Here is a 20,763-nt window from a genome sequence, read left to right on the forward strand (position 1 = left end):
AGACATCTGTTGAGTTATTCTCAGAATAAAACTGGACCTGTGAACATTTCAGGAAATGAAATAAAATTGTTAATGTCTTTGTATTAAAATGCAACATATATACATATATATACACACACACATATATATATATGACTATTATGACTTTTTACATAAAAACCCCAGTTACTTGAATTAGCTATCAGGCACAGAATTATTCACCCTGTCCCCAACCCTCCTCCATGCTCACACACTAGCTAGTATTTCTGATGGTAAAATTAATTCTTACCACAGAATACAGGTCTTCACTCCCATTCCCCAAATGACCTAAAACCACTAAAATGGCAGAGTTTCATTCAACACTGCAGCTGCTATTCTGTCTCCAGCAGGATAAGATTAGGCTATAATCAAAAGCAAAAATTCTTACATATGCATTGCAGCTAGAAGAACTCTCTTTGTGCTATGTGCCTCTTCACGAATTATAAAGCAAATGTTATAAGAGTGTAGCTCCTAAACTGGTCTTCCTGAACTGGTAACACTGAATCACTACCTGGCTAGGGTGTCCACCCAGATGGGAAAAGGAGGTGGGGTGGATGGACAAAAGGGAAATGAGGTTGTAATGTTGTTGACTTCAGGCCTCAAGGAAGAGAGGGCTATGGATTTTCTTAGGTGAGGAACAATGTCAGAGGAGAATATAATTCGTTATAAGACTCATGGGGAAACAGTCAAATGAAGAGGCAACAAAGCAGCAACAAAACCAAACTCAAGTCTTGCCCCACTGTGCAGCTGCAGGACAAAGACAAAGCAGAAGCCTGTAGTTGGGGAACAAAGTGTTATTCTCTCAAGCACTATAAAATGAAGCCTTCAGAAATCACTCAATCTTGTCATTCCAAACAGTTTGATGCATTTGTGAAAAAAGTTGTCATTTTGTTTTTTTTTTTTTGAAACGGAGTCTCGTTCTGTAGCCCGGGCTGGAGTGCAGTCATGTGATTTCGGCTCACTGCAACCTCTGCCTCCCTGGTTCAAGTGATTCTCCTGCCTCAATCTCCTGAATAACTGGGACTACAGGCACACGCCACTGCAACTGGCTAATTTTTGTATTTTTAGTAGAGACAGGGTTTCGCCATGTTGGCCAGGATGGTCTCGATCTCCTTGTGACAGGATGGTCTCGATCTCCTTGTGATCCACCCGCCTCGGCCTCCCAAAGTGCTAGGATTACAGACATGAGCCACCATGCCTGACCGGAAGTTTTCTTTTCTTTCTTTTTTTTTTTTTTTTTTTTTTTTTTTTTAGCAGTGTACACCTTTTAAAACTGCAATTGAGTACTAAATAATGGAGTAGTTTTGTTCAAAAGCAATATTTATTTTTCATGAAGATAAGAGGCATATTACATTTGCTATAGAAAATGCTATGAGAGGAAAAAGCTGCATGTTACCGATATGACAAAAACCATAAAAAACTCTACTTATGAAAGTGTTTTGCCCTATAAGAACATATTGAATAAAAGGCATTATTCCAGGTGAATGAGCCATGTGGAAATGTGGATTTATTAGGGTTTGTTTTGAAATGTAATTTGTACGGCGAGCTTTTTATTCCTTTGATGGCTATCAAATAGATTTATTGGCTACAGGTTAGAAGTGCAGTAGATAACAGGTAACCAAGGGAGAAGTTTTAATAAAACTCTCAGGAAAGTCAAAGAAAAGTGAGTGAATATGCCTGCTTACATTTCAGCTAATAAATAAAAAGTGCAGATAGGACTTTAACTGATAAACCTTGCTGGTTATTGCAGCCTGGAAGGTTTATTGAAAATCGGGTAGAACACTCTAATTTTTTATATTTACAGCTACAATGTGAGCTGTTCAGGTTAGAGTGACGTCACGTTCATTTTGACTTTGGTACAGGGAGCTGATGTTTTCACAGGAAACTTGCAAAGCAGTTATGAAGAGGAAGAGCGTTCTTAATTATTACTGTCTGCCTGAGCTATTTCTGATTGTGTTCTGGGATTTTGGAGAATTGAACAATAGAGTATTTAATTTTACCACTCCCTCCTCAAGTGAAAACATCAGACACTTTTAGGAAAGTTTTAGAAGGTACATCTTCAATAAGCAGAGATCTGTCATCTCAAATAACTGGGAAGAATTACACTGCTTAAGAATAGTTGAACTTGGACCTGAGAGCACCATACTTAGAAATCTAAGTATATTTAGGTCACTCATCTGACACTAGGACTTCACCAGCCCTGTCACCCAAACTGGTGGTAGTTAGTAGGACCACAACTCACTGAAGAAATCTGCTTTCCTTTTAACTTTCAAGGCAATAAGAAAAATGTAGTTCTCTGTTAGCAGTCCCTGAGCTATCTGAATTTCGGTGTTTCTCTCTTAAGCCTCTTGCTTTGGAGAATGATGATGAATCATTTCCTACTCCTGGAGTTAGTCTCCTTTAAAACAGACACGAAGGAAGCAGAGAGAAAAAAATCACTCTAAATGCCATTAACCAATGTAAAACAGTTTTCTATTAAACAGTAGGAGAGCAGGGCCAATTGACAATTGGCTTCTTAAAGCAAACTCCACTGATTAAGAACCAGAGCCCCTAAGACTGATTTTACTTGGTTCAGAAACAGGAAATCAGAACGGTGAGCAAGTATATGATCAGAAATTTACATTAATGTGATTTTTTTTTATTGATACACAAAAGCTTTCAGGTTATAAATAATCTATGTTGGCCTGCCAAACATAAAATGCCATTATAAATCCATGTCTCTATTTCAAAAAGACAGGAACAAAAAAGCAAGATACATTAAATTAATTGGCATAGTTTGGAGAGTTCGAATCCATTATTAGATATGGATCCTATCAAATATTCCACCTAGTTTCCAGTTATGTCGATGTTTCAATGTTCACTTTTTAAGTTCTCAAACTACCCGCATCTTTCAATGAACACCATCTGGAAAGGTTCATACAGAATCCCCATGCCATTCTTGAAAGGGTTTGCTTTTGTGGAGGGGTTTTGCAAAGAAAAACAATTCAAAAGTCTGTTATAGCTTATACATTGTCTCTTGTGGGATTATAATAAGAAACCTTCTAAGTAAGTTTTTGAGATAGGTGTTAAATGAATAAGCATGCCTCAGCAAAATGCATAAAAAACACAATGATTTAATTTCTAAAGCACTTATATTATTATGGCATGGTTTTGGAGACAGGTTATTATAGTCCACATAGGTAAGCATGCAGTGCTTCTCATGGAAAAAATGCTTAGGTATTGGAAATAACTTTTCTCTGGAAACCATATATTTCCTTTTTTAATAATCAACTAAGATGTGTATGTAAAAAAGCCTCATCTTTTGATTTTTAATGTACAAGATGCCTTCTTTAAGAGAGCAAGATTCAAAATTGTTTTGTGTTTCAAAATTTAAAAATAAATTTATCTCCTAAATTTTCTAAAGACATGTTTCATATATTTGACCATCCCTTATTTTGGCAAAGGATTTTAAGAGTCTAACTCAAACATATGTAAGCTCTGGTGTACCTGGTTATATATACTGAAAAAACCATTTGATCTATATACACATAGACATGAATATGTTTCTGTGTGTGTGTGTGTATATATAACTTCAAACACTATTATTAAATGCAATCCTATATTCTTAGGTATAGAAGTTGATGATATACCTTTCTACTTGCCATGGCATTAACAAAGCAAGGCTGAGACTCAGCAACCACTTGTGTTCATTACATTGCAGGCTAGTAGTAAGTTTGGTTGCTGGTAGGAAAAGGGTCTCTTATCTCACCCTCCTTAAACTAAAGTTTCTTTCAGGCTTAATGTAAGGATGTGCACATTCTCTTATCGAGGTGGCCTTGAGCTGCAGATACAATCGCATCGTTCATGGTGATCCAACTGGATGTCAACCAGAGCCATGGCCTTAGCTCTGCCCTTCCTCTTGATGTGGCCAGGCTCAAACTGTAATACCTAGGACAAGAAGCACATCTCCTGTTAGAAAGCCTTTGGAGTTCATCTCAGTCAGATGCCACTTACTTATTACCTTTTTGACAACTAGTTCTTAGCCCTTTGAGAACCCAACAGAAGCTATGGGCTTGCTATTAGAATGCACCCATTGCTATTAGAATGTACACATTTTTACAAATTGACTCCCTGAAGTGGAGGAATCAATTGATCCCAGAGTAATGCCTAGCATTACCTATCTGAAGTACCCAGATGATTTCATGTGTCTTAGCTGGTATTTATTAATAGCTTTCTAAGGGCCTGCTTTGGGCCAAGTGTGGTTCCAAATATTATCATAAAGATCCTTCTGACCAAGGCATGTGTTATAGATGAATTCAATTCTTGAGCATATTATTAGCATGGAGAGGAAAATGAATAAAATCATGAATACAATATGCTGGTGTATCTAAATCTTTGGTTGAAGTAAAACATGTTGCCCTGGAGTTGCTGGCAAGATGGTCAAATAGGAAACAGCTCTGGTCTACAATTCCCAGCGAGATCAGTGCAGAAGGCGGATAATTTCTGCTTTTCTAACTGAGGTACCCAGTTCATCTCATTGGGCTGGTTAGACATTGGGTACAGCCCATGGAAGGTGAGCTGAAGCAGGGTGGGGTGTCGTCTCACCTGGGAAGGGCAAGGGGTTGGGGGATCTCCCTCCCCCAGCCAAGGGAAGCCATGAGAGACTGTACCAGGAGGAATGGTGCACTCTAGTCCAGATACTGCACTTTTCCCATGGCCTTTGCAACTGGCAAACCAGGAGATTTCTTCCAGTGCCTATGCCACCGGGGCCCTGGGTTTCAAGCACAAAACTGGGCAGCTGTTTGGGCAGACACCGAGCTATCTGCAGCAGTTTATTTTTCATACCTCGGTGGTGCCTGGAATGCCAGGAAGACAGAACCATTCACTCCCCTGGAAAGGGGCTGAAGCCAGGGATCCAAGTGGTCTGGCTCGGTGGGTCCTACCCCCATGGAGCCCAGGTAGCTAAGATTCACTGGCTTGAAATTCTCCTGCCAGCACAGCAGTCTAAGAGTGATCTGGGATACTCCAAGCTTTGTGGGGGGAGGGGCGTCCGCCATTGCTGGGACTTGAGTAGGCGGTTTTACCCTCAAGGCTTTGTGTAAACAAAGCTGCTGGGAAATTTGAATGGGGCGGAGCCCACCACAGCCCAGCAAGGCCGCTGTGGCCAAACTGCCTCTCTAGATTCCTCCTCTCTAGGCAGGTCATTTCTGAAAGGCAGCAGCCCCAGTCAGGGACTTATAGATAAAACTCCCATCTCCCTGGGACAGAGAACCTGGGGGAAGGGGTGGCTGTGGGCACAGCTTCAGCAGACTTAAATGTTCCTGCCTGGTGGCTCTGAAGAGAGCAGCAGATCTCCCAGCGCAGCAGATCTCCCAGCACAGCATTCGAGCTCTGATAAGGGACAGGCTGCTTCCTCTAGTGGGTCCCTGACCCCCGTTTATCCTGACTGGGAGACACCTCCCAGTAGGGGCCAATAGACACTTCATACAGGAGAGCTGTGGCTGGCATCTGGTGGGTGCCCCTCTGGGACAGAGCTTCCAGAGGAAGGAATAGGCAGCAATCTTTGCTTTTCAGCAGCCTCTGCTGGTGATACCTGGGTAAACAGGGTCTAGAGTGGAGCTCCAGCAAACTCCAGCAGACCTGCTTCAGAGGGGCCTGTTAGAAGGAAAGTTATCAAACAGAAAGGAATAGTATCAACATCAACAAAAAGGACATCCACTCAGAGACCCCATCTGAAGGTCAACAACATCAAAGACCAAGGGTAAATAAACCCACAAAGATGGGGAGAAACCAGTGCAGAAACGCTGAAAATTCCAAAAACCAGAATGCCTCTTCTCAACCAAAGGATCAAAACTCCTTGTCAGCAAGGGAACAAAACCAGGTTGAGAATGAATTTGAGGAATTGACAGAAGTAGCCTTCAGAAGGTGGGTAATAACAAACTCCTCCGAGCTAAAGGAGCATGTTCTAACCCAACACAAGACGCTAAGAATCTTGAAAAAAGGTTAGATGAATTGCTAACTAGAATAATCAGTGTAGAGAAGAACACAAATGGCCTGATGGAGCTGAAAAATGCAGGACGAGAACTTCGTGAAGCATACACAAGCTTCAATAGCCAAATTGATCAAGCAGAAGAAAGGCTATCAATGATTAAAGATCAAATTAAAGAAATAAAGCAAGAAGACAAGATTACAGAAAAAAGAGTGAAAAGAAATGAACAAAGCCTCCAAGAAATATGGGACTATGTGAAAAGACCAAATCTACATTTCATTGGTGTACCTCAAAGTGACGGGGAGAATGGAACCAAGTTGGAAAACACTCTTCAGGATATCATCCAGGAGAATTTCCCCAATCTAGCAAGGCAGGCCAACATTCAAATTCAAGAAATACAGAGAACACCACAAAGATACTCCTCAAGAAGAGCAACCCCAAGACACATAATTGTCAGATTCACCAAGGTTGAAATGAAGGAAAAAATCTTAAGGGCAGCCAGAGAGAAAGGTCAGGTTACCCACAAAGGGAAGCTCATCAGACTAACAGCAGATCTCTTGGCAGAAACCCAACAAGCCAGAAGAGAGTGGGGGCCAATATTCCACATTCTTAAAGAAAAGAATTTTTAACCCAGAATTTCATATCCAGCCAAACTAAGCTTCATAAGCAAAGGAGAAATAAAATCCTTTACAGAGAAGCAAATGCTGACAGATTTTGTCACCACCAGGCCTGCCTTACAAGAGCTCCTGAAGGAAGCACTAAACATGGAAAGGAACAACTGGTACCATCCACTGCAAAAACATCCCAAATTATAAAGACCATTGATGCTATGAAGAAACTGTATCACGTAATGGGCAAAATAACCAGCTAGCGTCATAATGGCAGGATCAAATTCACACACAACATTAACCTTAAATGTAAATGGGCTAAATTCCCCAATTAAAAGACAGAGACTGGCAAATTGGATAAAGAGTCAAGACCCATCAGTGTGCTATATTCAGAAGACCCATCTCATATGCAAAGACATACGTAGGCTCAAAATAAAGGGATGGAGGAAGATTTACCAAGTAAATGGAAAACAAACAACAAAAAAAGCTGGGGTTGCAATCCTAGTCTCTGATAAAACGACTTTAAACCAAAAAAGATCAAAAGAGACAAAGAAGGCCATTACATAATTGTAAAGGGATCAATGCAACATGAAGAGCTAACTATCCTAAATATACATGCACCCAATACAGGAGTACCCAGGTTCATAAAGCAAGTTCTTAGAGACCTACAAAGAGACTTAGACTCCCACACAATAATAGTGAGAGTCTAAATAATAAACAGACATTTTAACACCCCACTGTCAATATTAGGCAGATCAATGAGACAGAAAATTAGCAAGGATATCCAGGAGCTGAACTCATCTCTGGACCAAGCGGACCTAATAGATATCTACAGAACTTTCCACCCCAACTCAACAGAATATATATTCTTCTCAGTACCACATCACACTTCCTTTAAAATTGACCACATAATTGTAAGTAAAACACTCCTCAGCAAATGCAAGAGAATGGAAATCATAACAAACAGTATCTCAGACTACAGTGCAATCAATCTAGAACTCAGAATTAAGAAATTCACTCAAAACCGTAAACTAATGGAAACTGAACAACCTGCTCCTGAATGACTACTGGGTAAATAACAAAATGAAGGCAAAAATAAAGATGTTCTTTGAAACCAACGAGAACAAAGATACAACGTACCACAATATCTGGGGCATATTTAAAGCAGCATGTAGAGGGAAATTTATAGCACTAGATACCCACAAGAGAAAGCAGGAAATACCTAAAATCAACACCCTAACATTGCAATTAAAAGAACTAGAGAAGCAAGAGCAAACAAATTCAAAAGCTAGCAGAAGACAAGAAATTACTAAGATCAGAGCAGAACTGAAGGAGATAGAGACACAGAAAACCTTTTAAAGAAATCAGTGAATCCAGGAGCTGGTTTTTTGAAAAGATCAACAAAATATATATACTGCTAGCCAGACTAATAAGAAAAGAGAGAAGAATCAAATAGATGCAATATAACATGATAAAGGGGATATCACCACTGATTCCACAGTAATACAAACCATCATCAGAGAATACTATAAACATCTCTATGCAAATAAACTAGAAAATCTAGAAGAAATGGATAAATTCCTGGACATATATGTCAACTGTATGGACCTTGGGGGACTGAACAAAAGGGGGCAAATGCAGGAATAAAAGACAAATACAAAAGAATATGTTTGGAAGTAGGGGTCAGGGGGCACCTTGCCTCTAGTGGACAAGGGCCCTGAGCTTTACACAGCCCTCTGTATTTATTAGGCAAAAGAGATAGCGAGAAGGTGGAGTGGAAGAAGAGGTCAGCTGCTAGGTCCAGAGTAGGTTTGCAAGACTGCATTCCACAAACAATAGGCTCTAGATGTCCCAGCAGATAACCTCAAGGAGCCAGCGCCAGGGAGTGATGGCCCTCAGTAAACCTCCTAGGACAGGCACAGAAGTAAGTTTGCCCACATTCTGTATTCGTGATAAACAGTTTGCTGTTTGATCAAGCAGCCTCCAGTGGAATGCTTAGTTGGTCACGATCCCTTTGGCCTTTTTGGCTCCTAACACACATAACAACCTCTCAAGACTAAACCAGGAAGAAGTTGAATCCCTGAATAGACCGAAAACAAGTTCTAAAATTGAGGCAGTAATTGACAGCCTACCAACCAAAAAAGTCCAGGACCAGACGGATTCACAGCCGAATTCTACCAGAGGTACAAAGAGGAGCTGGTACCATTCCTTTGGAAACTATTCCAGACAATAGAAAAAGAGGGAATCCTCCCTAACTCATTTTATGAGGCCAGCATCATCCTGATACCAAAACCTGGCAGAGACACAACAAAAAAAAGGAAATTTCAGGCCAATATCCCTGATGAACATCGATGTGAAAATCCTCAATAAAATACTGGCAAACAAAATCCAGCAGCATATCAAAAAATTTATCTACCATGATCAAGTTGGCTTCATCCCTGAGATGCAAGGCTGGTTCAAAATACGGGGATCAATAAGTGTAATTTGTCACATAAATAGAACCAATGACAAAAACCACATGATTATCTCAATAGATGCAGAAAGGCCTTTGTCAAAATTCAACAGCCCTTCATGCTAAAAACTCTCCATAAACTAGGTATCGATGGAACATATCTCAAAATAATAAGAGCTATTTCTGACAAACCCACAACCAATATCATACTGAATGGGCAAAAACTGGAAGCATTCCCTTTGAAAACTGGCACAAGACAAGGATGCCCTCTTTCCCCACTCCTATTTAACATAGTATTGGAAGTTCTGGCCAGGGCAATCAGGCAAGAGAAAGAAATAAAGGGTATTCAAATAGGAAGAGAGGAAGTCAAATTGTCTCTGTTTGCAGATGACGTGATTGTATATTAGAAAACCCCATTGTCTCAACCCAAAAACTCATTAAGCTGATAAGCAACTTCAGCAAAGTCTCAGGATACAAAATCAAAGTGCAAAAAATCACAAGCATTCCTATACACCAATAATAGACAAACAGAGCCAAATCATGAGTGAACTCTCATTCATGACTGCTACAAAGTGAATAAAATACCTGGGAATAAAACTTACAAGGGATGTGCAGGAACTCTTCAAGGAGAACTACAAACCACTGCTCAAGGAAGTAAGAGAGGACACAAACAAATGAAAAAACATTCCATGCTCATGGATAGTAAGAATCATGAAAATGGCCATACTGCCCAAAGTAATTTGTAGATTCAGCATTACCCTCATCAAGCTACCATTGACTTTCTTCAAAGAATTGGAAAAAAACTACTTTAAATTTCATATGGAACCAAAAAGAGCCCACATAGCCAAGACAATCCTAAACAAAAAGAACAAAGCTGGAGGCATCATGCTACCTGACTTAAAAGCATACTATAAGGCTACAGTAATAAAAACTGCATTGTACTGGTACCAAAACAGATATATAGACCAATGGAACAGAACAGAGGCCTCAGAAATAACACCACACACCTACATCCATCTGATCTTTGACAAACCTGACAAAAACAAGCAATGGAAAAAGGATTCCCTAATTAATAACTGGTGTTGGGAAAACTGGCTAGCCATATGCAGAAAGCTGAAACTGTATCCCTTCCTTACACCTTATACAAAAGTTAACTCAAGATGAATTAAAGACTTAAATGTAAGACCTAAAACCATAAAAACCCAGAAAAAAAACCTAGGCAATACAATTCAGGACATAGGCATAGGCAAAGACTTCATGACTAAAACACCAAAAGCAATGGCAACAAAAGTCAAAATAGACAAATGGGACCTGATTAAAGAGCCCCTGCACAGCAAAAGAAACTATCATCAGAGTGAACAGGTAACTTGCAGAATGGGAGAAAATTTTTGCAATCTGTCCTTCTGGCCAAGGGCTAATATCCAGAATCTACAAAGAACTTAAACAAATTTACAGGAAAAAAATAAACCACCCCATCAAAATGTGGGCAAAGGATATGAGCAGACACTTCTCAAAAGAAGACATTTGCAGCCAAGAAACACATGAAAAAAACCTCATCATCATTGGTCGTTAGAGAAATGCAAAGCAAAACCACAGTGACATATCATCTCATGCTAGTTAGAATGGTGATCACTAAAAGGTCAGGAAACAACAGATGCTGGAGACGATGTGGAGAAATAGGAACGCCTTTCCTCTGCTGGTGGGAGTGTAAATTAGTTCAACCATTGTGGAAGACAGTTTGGTGATTCCTCAAGGATCTAGAACCAGAAATACCATTTGACCCAGCAATCCCATTACTGGGTATATACCCAAAGGAATATAAATCATTCTGCTATAAAGACACATGCACTGTTCACAATAGCAAAGACTTGGAACCAACCCAAATGCCCATCAATGACAGACTGGATAAAGAAAATGTGACACTTATACACCATGAAATACTATGCAGCCATTATGTCCTTTGCAGAGACATGGATAAAGCTGGAAATTATCATTCCCAGCAAACTGACACAGGAACAGAAAACCAAACACCACATGTTCTCACTTGTAAGTGGGAGTTGAACAATGAGAACACATGGCCACAGGGAGGGGAACATCACACACCAGGGCCTGTTGAGGGGTGCGGGACTAGGGAAGGGATAGTATTAGGAGAAATACCTAATGTAGACAACTGGTTGATGGGTGTAGCAAACCACCATGGTATGTGTTTACCTATGTAACAAACCTGCACGTTCTGCACATGTATCCCAGAACTTAAAGTATTAAAAAAAAAACCAAAAAAAACACATGTTGCCCTGATGAAGGTCATTAGTGGTCATAAATAAGTAAAATGTGTTTTATGTTTTTAAATATTTGTTAACATAATATCCTTTACAATTTAAAACAAATCAGGTTCCACTAAAATCATTGAATATTAATAACTGTGTATCAATACAGCATTTCATACATCAGTAAGTATATCATTAATTTTTAAATTTCTTAGTTTCAACACAATTTCTTAAATTAGTACTTTAAATAGAAGCCAACCTTTCTTTCCTTCCGTGGCCTTCATTTAGTGAAACATTAGCTATTATATAGACATATACTTGGTAAAATTCCATACTTGTTTTCTAATATACTACATATTCAGATTAATATATTATTTACTTTATGTTCTTAGATTCCTGTTAGCCTTTATTTTTGATTTTGTCCTATTTTCCTTTTAGATTCTAAACTTGGTCATGGCACCATCAAACGATTCTGTAGCATTTTACAGTTTTTGATAATTTGCACAGGCACTATTTTTTTTGTTTTACCCTCAGACAAGTCTTTCACATAGTGGAAAAGGTATCATTATGCCCACTTTATACTGAGATTCTAACGGAGGATAAGTACCTTGTCCAGGGTCTTTCCCCGACTTGGACCTGGGACCAGGACCTGGGATCAGGACATTTAGGCTCCTAGCATATTCTGAATTGAGGCCTCTCTAACATGCCTTCACTTTCCTTTTGTGTCTCAAGGGTGTGTCTGGCTCCCCATGTGAATGGGCAGGGAGACCTGTGATGCTTTGTTTGAACTTTTGTCCTAGGTGAAGGTTAGATGCCTAGAGTCCCCTGCACTCATGCATCACGGTCTGCACATTCCTTTCATCTAAATGATAGGAATTTCATCTAAAAGAAAGAAATTTTGCCATACTGTTCCACAGATGGTGCAGTGAGGCAGAGAATAAATCACTGCAATCGTTTAATGTTCAATCAAGTTAGGGCACTCTGCTGATGCAGAATGGAAGATGGAGATCTGTTTGCAGCAAAACTTCAAAAGACTTGTGAGTACAAAGTTGGCAGGGAGTGGAGGAAGGAATACCCTAAGAAAGTTGTTTAGGGAGACAAAGGGTCAGAAATTTTGATATTGGTAAAGCTAGTCCAAAGGCCAGTTTTGAGAGTTGGCTAGTTTTGAGAGTTGATTCTATTATCATCTTCTCTTGCAATTCTATTGCACTTACAATAGGTGCCTTGGAAGTGGTTGGGGTTTGGATTCCCATAGCTTTGCCAAGAATTTCTCCAACATGAATTAGCTGCTATTTTCTAAGACTATCTGGCCTGTAAAAGAGATTTGAGAACGAGGGGATGCAAGAGAGGGAAATTATTCCTAAGAAGCTGAGCATATGATAAATATTCCTTGTTCAAAGACTGTTATCAATGCCTAATAATTTGTGATGACTGGCCCCTGTAAAATCACAGCTCTGTCGACTTGCTTTCTCATTTGATGGCAAACAAAAGGGGGTGCTTTGGGATGACAGCAAGAGCCTGGGCAGTTTTTCTAACTGGTCTTCTGATTGTTCAGGGATTTTCTCTGTGTTTTATATTAAGCAACATGAGCACGGTATATATGTGTTTTGCTGATAAGAAGAGAAGAATGAATTGGCAGACACTTTTTCCCAGACAAGACAGGAAAGCACTATTTGAACAAAGTGGAAATTGGACTGCCTTACTGGATGATCACAGCACTGATGTTCAAAGCTTTCAGATCATGTAATAGTCTTAGGTTGAGGTACACAGCACTGAAAGGAGGAAGAAAGCAAGGCTGATTTGAGGGCATGTAGAAAAATGAAAAGCCTTTATCTGAGAAAGCAAACTGGCTGGTTGTAGGTTATCTGGTCACCTTTAAAGGGAAGGAGCACTGAATTAATTATAGGAGCTGAATAGGTACCTTGTTAATAGGTACCCTCACATAGCACTTCCTTATTTTCTGAGCTATGATTCACAGCTGCAAGCACACAACCGGAAATAACAAATCCACTGGGGGGCAACCAGCTGTTTCTTAACACCTATGGGTGCAAATGGGGATCTTGACTCCTTTCCACCCTGGAAAACACACAAAGCCAGGGAAACTTGACGTCTACTAAATGGAGTGTGACTGAGCCAATTGGTGGGTTTCATACCACCGTACAAAATCAAAGATGCTCAGTTTTGCAAATTACCTCATCACAGAAGATACTGAACTACAGTTACTCACCTTGTTGCCAATAAGCCTCTGAATAAATCTTCACCATAAAGTTATTTACACTAATAAAATAATACCCGGCAGAAAAGCTATCTCCTGAGTCAGGTTCTTTATATTGGGAATATAAAAAAAGGCTGTTAAGGCCTTGTAACAGTTCTCAAATTAATGGCTGACACAGGAACACAAGTACATATTTCAGGACAAATGCATTATATAAACCCAAATCATTAAGAGTTTAAGATTCTTCCTTTTTTTTTTTTTTTTGAGATGGAGTTTCACTCTTCTTGCCCAGGCTAGAGTGCAATGGTGTGACCCCGGCTCACTGCAATCTCCACCTCCCAGGTTCAAGTGATTCTCCTGCCTCAGCCTCCCAAGTAGCTGGGATTACAGGCATGTGCCACCATGCCTGGCTAATTTTTGTATTTTTAGTAGAGATGGGGTTTCGCCATGTTGACCAGGCTGGTCTCGAACCCCTGAACTCAGGTGATCCACCTGCCTCGGTCTCCCAAAATGCTGGGATTACAGGCATGAGCCACTGCACCTGGGCTCTTCCTAACTTCTAAAGCAGGCTGTATTCAGCACACACAGTTTCTTAAGGAAAAAAAAAAAAAAAGCTTCTCTTTTGACCTCTTCATGCTTATAGCCTTTATAAAAAATGTACACAGAGTCAATATTTTTAAGGGATGCTAGTGAATTATTCTGAAATCTAAGTGACTACAAGCAAAAATATCTCGAGAAGGGATAACATATTATTTTCTTCCTGAGTAATTACTCAACCTGCAGGCAATAATCACAGCAGTGGCTGGCACTGTAACAGAAGGATGGATATCAAGTCCCAAGATATAGTACTCAGTTAAAAAGACATAAATGACAAACAGCTCAACACTGTTATACTAAGAAGTTAACCTTGAAGGTGACAAGAAGCTGGGTTATAGTGGGGTTTATAACATGCTCATGAATTTTGAAAATGCAATCATGGCATCTGTGCATACTTACTTCAAATAGACACTTTCTGTGAGACTCTAGGGTTACTATGAGGTGTACTCAGTTGCAGTTTTAACTTTACAGAACTAAATAGTTACATGATTTTGACAGCACGTTAGAGGATTAATGACTACATGTTCAGGCTACCCATTGCAGAAAACATAATGGAAAGCCTGGCTGGGCACTGAATTTCAGAGAATGGCATTAGCATTGGGTATCATTCATGACACAGATGGGCCTTGTCTGCTTGGGGAGTACCTTGCCCCATGTGGCAAGTTTGTCGCTTTGGGAGGAAGGCCTGATGTGAAGCTAGATTGAGAAGGGAGAGGGTATGCACAGTTTGTAATACTTAAACAAGGAGTTCACTAACTTGTAAGTGAGTCATCAAGGAAGAAATGTAATCAGAACTGAGAAAGCCAGACCAGGCTCTCATTTAATTCCACCCACAGCTGTCTTGTACTTTATAGTCTTCAGATGCCTTCCTTCACCCAGTATCCCCAGGTGGTAAGAAGCACAGGTGTTATCATTGCCATTGTCAAGATGAGTGAATTAACTTTTTTATAAGCAGTCTATAAACATTTACTGTTCCAGATCATATCTTTATTCTTTTTGCATTTACCTAGCATTTCAACCACCAATTTGTTTTTATTCCTTACACAATTTCAGTAAGATAAGATTTCGGGGGCAGGATAAAGTGTAACAACAAATAATGAATATGATGTAATTTCAGGTTTGCCTGGGAACTCAAAATTGTAGGTTATTATGGGGATTAAGTGAGGAAACCTGAGGCCCTGGAAGTTTTAAGTGGCTGGTCCTCAGTTGCCCCTCCATATGGCAAAGCTGGAACCGGAATCCACATCTTTTCTAGTCCTGCAATTTTTCTGCTCTATTGCCCTCTCTTGGTAGGAAGACACCACAGATCATGAGGCCTCACTCAAAGGCAGAGAAAGGACAAGAGGCAGAGAGACTCCACAAGTTCTAGCTATGTGGTTTCCAAAAAAAAAAAAAGAAAAGATATTTTCTTGACTTTTGTTATGGTTGGGTATAATCATGACCCAAAAACTCCCTCCCTATTGCTAGAGAATGAAACTCCTTGCACAAAATTTATTTTCTGTTTCTTTGGTCTCAATTTGAAAATTTAGATAATCTTTTTTTCAATAACAAATGTTTCAAACATGTAAAAACAAAGTACTATTCTTTTACCTCAAATCTGAAGGTCAACGGTGTATTACTCTAACCTCATGTTTCATGTATAAATACAGATGCTCCTTGACTTATGATGGGGCTATATCCTGATAAACCCACTGGAGGTTAAAATATCTTAAGTTGAAAATGCACTAATAACCCCCATAAACCCACTGAAAGGTAAAAAAAAAATCTAAATCTAACCATCGTTGAGGATAATCTTTACCTATTTATTGATACATCTCCTAACTCTTAAACTGTGATAAAATGCAAATGTTTAATACAAAATTCTACCTTAAAATAAGAAAAAGTCATTTTTTTTCATTTTGTTCAGATATGTAAATGATTCTGGATGCTATAAATGTGCCAGAATCAGAGATGGGTCTAGGCTTGTGCCATTCAATAAGGTAGTCATGGCCTTGCGTGGTGATGTAAATTTCAATTAGTTAAAACTAAATGAAATTAAACATTTAGTTTCTATTTGTGCCACACACATTTCAAGTGCCTAATAGCCACATGTTGCTAGTGACTACCATATGGAACAATGCAAATACAGGTTATTCCTATCACTGCTTAAAGTTCTGTTAGATAGTGCAGGTGCTTATGTCAAGAATCCTGACAAAATTATGAGAGGAAGAACAGAGAAAATTAACATCTATCTTTATCTCTCTGATGCTTCCTATGTTTTTGGCTGTTGACTAAATGGATACAGCCAGGGCACCAAATCATGAAAAACAGTGAGTATTCATTTAATAGGTCACTATATTTTTAGGGAATATCCTGTTCCTTCATTATACACTATCAAGAGAAGAGAACTGAAATAATAGTTTCTTCTAATTGTCTACACAATATGTTTTTCTGGAATCCTCCATTTAACATAAATCGTGACCCAAAGTATCCTTTATATCCTATGATGGGGTTCAGGACACTGTACTCCCAAATGTTTTAAGCTGAAGGAATTTGAGAAAACAAGAAGAGCACAAAGATCACTCTGACCTTCCCCTCACCCTCCATCCTGAAGGAGGTCATAAAACCTAGGATTTTCTGACCTTCCCATGTAGCAAGTCATAAGACCCTCATGTGAGAGGTGCCCCTGTTATACCCAGAATAAAGAAGAATTCCCCCCGCCTTTTTGTTTGAGATGTGGTCTCACTCTGTCACAGAGGCTAGAGTACAGCTGCGTGATCATGACTTGCTGCAACCTTGAATTCCTGAGCTCAAGCAATTCTCCTACCTCAGCCTCCCAAGTAGCTCAGACCACAGGCACATCCTCCACACTTGGCTACTTAAAAATAACTCCTTTATTTATTTATTATTTATTTATTTTTTGTAGAGATGGGGGTCTCGCTATGTTGGCCTAGTTAATCTTGAACTCGTAGCCTCAAGGGATCATCCCACCTTGGCCTCTCAAAGTGCTGAGATTACAGGCATGAGCCACCACTGCTCCTGGCCTAAGAATCCTTATCTCCAAAGACAAAGGTAGAACAAAGAAGAATCTGAACAAACAGGCCTTGCTAATTTTCCCCAGTTTATTACCATTAGATCATACTCTGCCCTATCATATTTCTCCACAACTATCCACACTTTATCAAACTTACTGTAAAAAATTATCAGGTTGAACTGCTTTTTTGGGTCTTTATTTCCTTACCAAGGCCTCTGTGTCATGTAAAACATATTCTATAAATGAGTACGCTTTTCCTTTGTTATTCTGTCTTTTGTTATAGTGGCCTCAGCCATGAACCTAGGAAGGGTAGAAGAAAAGGCATTTTTCCTACGCTATATTCCAAGAAGCATTGAATGATTATAAAGAAAGAGGAAAAATACTTCAACAGCGTACCTATAAACTTTTGAGAGAAAGAAATAATAAAGATAGTCACATTTTACTGCACAGTGAAAACTGCTCAAAACCCTACAGGAGAACTAATATGACCTGTGAAAAAAGCAATGCTATTAGCTTCATTAGGAGCTTTCCAGTTTTCCAGATTTAAATTCCTTAAGGTTGAGCACTGAAATATTTGTGGAGAATCACACAAGCTTGTTATGTGACCAGGTCTCATTATCCCCTTAAGGGTGCTCATCTTTCACAGAAACTCATTTCACATCTCATCAGTTGCAACCATGAGCTGGGGAAACTGGTTTCTCATTTCTCAGAGGTAAGAATACAGACACAGAACTCAGAATAAAGGACTAGAATTTTTTCCCTAATGAGACTAGGCTCAAGCAACCCCCACTTCTGGAAATGGAATAAGCCTTTTGCTGTTTCCCACAGGGCACCTGGCAGTGATAATTGTGACACATCTCAAAGGTATTTCAGGAGTCTCAGGGGCATATGACAGGAGTGTTTGTTCCAGGTAAGCAGTTACCAGCTGGTGATGGATGTTTAGTTTTCCTTTTGTCCAGCACTTGGCAGAGTGATTTTATAGAGCTCTGCAGAGTTCTAGAAGTAAAAATACCAGGACACATGTCTTAAAGAGATGCTTTAGATACAGTTTCAAAGGATGCCAACGTTTCAAACCCACTCATGCTACTGAACAGAGATCAAGAGTTTTCCCGTCTACACATTAACTGAGAACAGAAATTTGCAAGTAATGGTCATTGTGTGGAGAGACAAGAAAGGAACTAAGAGGAGGAGGGTAGCCAGGCCTTCAGTGTTCTTCAGAACTAACTGGCTAGGAGGCAAGGGTCTTTGGGGGTCTATGGTTCACTCTGCTGTTCCCGCAATAAGTAATTTTTAAAATCAAGCTAAAACCTCTATCTGAGCAAAGTCAAGATAAAAATAAAGCACTCCACAAATACATCAAAGTCCTGACCTCAAATGTTCTTCCTCACAGTTACTACTAGGTAGAGACCTTGTCACTTCCTAGATTATTTTGACTACAACCTGATTACTGCATTCTGCATTTATCCTCGGGGTATGACTAAAGGTTATAAAATTCAGGTTCTTAGAAGTGAAGGACAACATCCAATCTAGAGTTCATCAGTTCATACAAAAATAAAACACAATGAACATAGATGACAGCATTCTCTAGATATGAGAACATTTTTTTTTCCTTTGAAAACAGTGGGGTGGAGTAAGCAATTCTTATGACTAAGAAAATATGTTCCATGTAGGTCTAAAATAATGTTTCCCTGTCTGAAGTAAGTATGGTCATGGTGGCACAATTTCCTACATTTTCTGAGTTGAAAATATCAATTATTACATACTAATTTTTGTTTAATCCAGAAGTTACTGCCTAACTTATGACTTTTGTATTGTTTTCAGAACAAAAGTCAAAACCAAAACAACAACGATACCAGAAAAACCTCCAAAAAACAGTTTTACAAAGCTGGAGATTTTGTTTAGAGAGAACTACCCATTCCTTTGTTGTGGTGGACACTTTTTAAAAATTATTATTATACTTTAAGTTGTGGGATATATGTGCAGAACGTGCAGGCTTGTTACATAGGTATACACGTGCCATGGTGGTTTGCTGCACCCTTCAACCTGTCACCTACATTAGATATTTCTCCCCCAACCCCCAACTCACCAACAGCCCCCGGTGTGTGATGTTCCCTTCCCTGTGTCCCTGTGTTCAACTGTCACTTATGAGTGAGAATATGTGGTGTTTGGTTCTCTGTTCCTGCGTTAGTTTGCTGAGAATGATGGTTTCCAACTTCATCTGTATCTCTGCAAAGGACATGAACTCATCCTTTTTATGGCTGCGAAGTATTCCATGGTGTATATGTGCCACATTTTCTTTATCCAGTATCAATGATGGACATTTGGGTTGGTTCCAACTCTTTGCTATTGTGAATAGTGTGAATACTGCTACAATAAACATATGTGTGCATGTGCCTTTATAGCAGAATGATTTATAATCCTTTGGGTATATACCCAGTAATGGGATTGCTGTGGACACTGATGGAGAGCAAGTCAAACAATAATTCCTAACAATAATGTTTGCTTCATATTTTAGCTTATATTTTAAAACATATTTCTGCATGATGTTTAATATCTTGCAAAATATATTTCATATGCATTATTTTATTTGGCCCTAAGAGCAACTCTGGAAGGGCTTGTCTGATATATTAATTTCTCAGTCCCATTTCACATATGTGAAAACTGAGTCTAAACTTTAGTCAGTTGCATGTGTTCCCACAATAATAAAGTAATTAGAGCTGCCACATCTGTCATAGAACAGCTCTAACTCCTCTTCAGTCTACTCTCTCTCTCCATATATATATATTTATTTATAAATTTTTTTTTGAGGTGGAGTTTCTCTCTTTCACCCAGACTGGAGTGCAATGGCACAATCTCAGCACACTGCAACCTCCGCCTCCTGGGTTCAAGTGATTCTCCTGCCTCAGCCTCCTGAGCAGCTGGGATTACAGGTGTCTGCCACCGCGCCTGGCTAATTTTTGTATTTTTAGTAGAGAACGGGGTTTCGCCATGTTGGCCAGTCTGGTCTTGAACTCCTGACCTCAGGTGATCCGCCCACTTCAGCCTCCCAAAGTGCTAGGATTACAGGCGTGAGCCACCGCACCTGGCCTATATTTTATGCTCTACAGTGCTATATATTACTAGTGATAAGAAGAAACATAGACCCTGGAAATAGTGGATTGGAGCTGGAGTCCTGGCTCTGTGATTTACTGACCAGGCCATGCTGGCCAACTTACTGATCTTCCTAGGGCTCAGTTTACTCACCTATAAAAAAAGAATAAAAATAGTAACATTTTTACAATATTGTTGATGGGGTGCTAAATGAGCTAATGATTACTTACAATAGTGTTTGTCAAGCAATAAATGCCATTATTACTATTATTAAGGTTATTGCGCTCTTTAGGTTTTTGTTCCTCCTATATTATTATATTTACTTTTATTTTTGCATAATCCAAGAGCTGATTCCCTGAGTAGCACTTAATAATAGTTAGAATAAACAGAGCATTTCCAGTTGAAACATACTTCATATTTAAAAAATAAAAAGATCTTTGACAATTTATATTTTGCTATCTTTATTGTGCCAAATTTATTAAATGACATAATTGAATTAAGGGTTTGCTTATTAGATAGTGCAGTCATATCCTGT

At 39.3% G+C, this 20,763-nt stretch overlaps 1 protein-coding gene across 2 annotated transcripts in view; it reads right to left on the reverse strand.

Moving 5' to 3' along the window:
* Window positions 1-1,317: 1,317 nt before the first annotated feature.
* LOC105493695 (platelet derived growth factor D) overlaps window positions 1,318-20,763 on the reverse strand; it is a 246,947-nt gene continuing 227,501 nt past the window's right edge. For both annotated transcript variants that reach the window (XM_011761552.2, XM_011761551.2), the window contains exon 7: window positions 1,318-3,945. In XM_011761552.2, coding sequence (XP_011759854.2) covers window positions 3,820-3,945 — 126 coding nt within the window. In that variant the 3' untranslated portion in view covers window positions 1,318-3,819. The remainder of the gene's footprint in view (window positions 3,946-20,763) is intronic.

Source organism: Macaca nemestrina, chromosome 12, assembly GCF_043159975.1.
Source record: "Macaca nemestrina isolate mMacNem1 chromosome 12, mMacNem.hap1, whole genome shotgun sequence".
Classification (NCBI taxonomy): domain Eukaryota; kingdom Metazoa; phylum Chordata; class Mammalia; order Primates; family Cercopithecidae; genus Macaca; species Macaca nemestrina.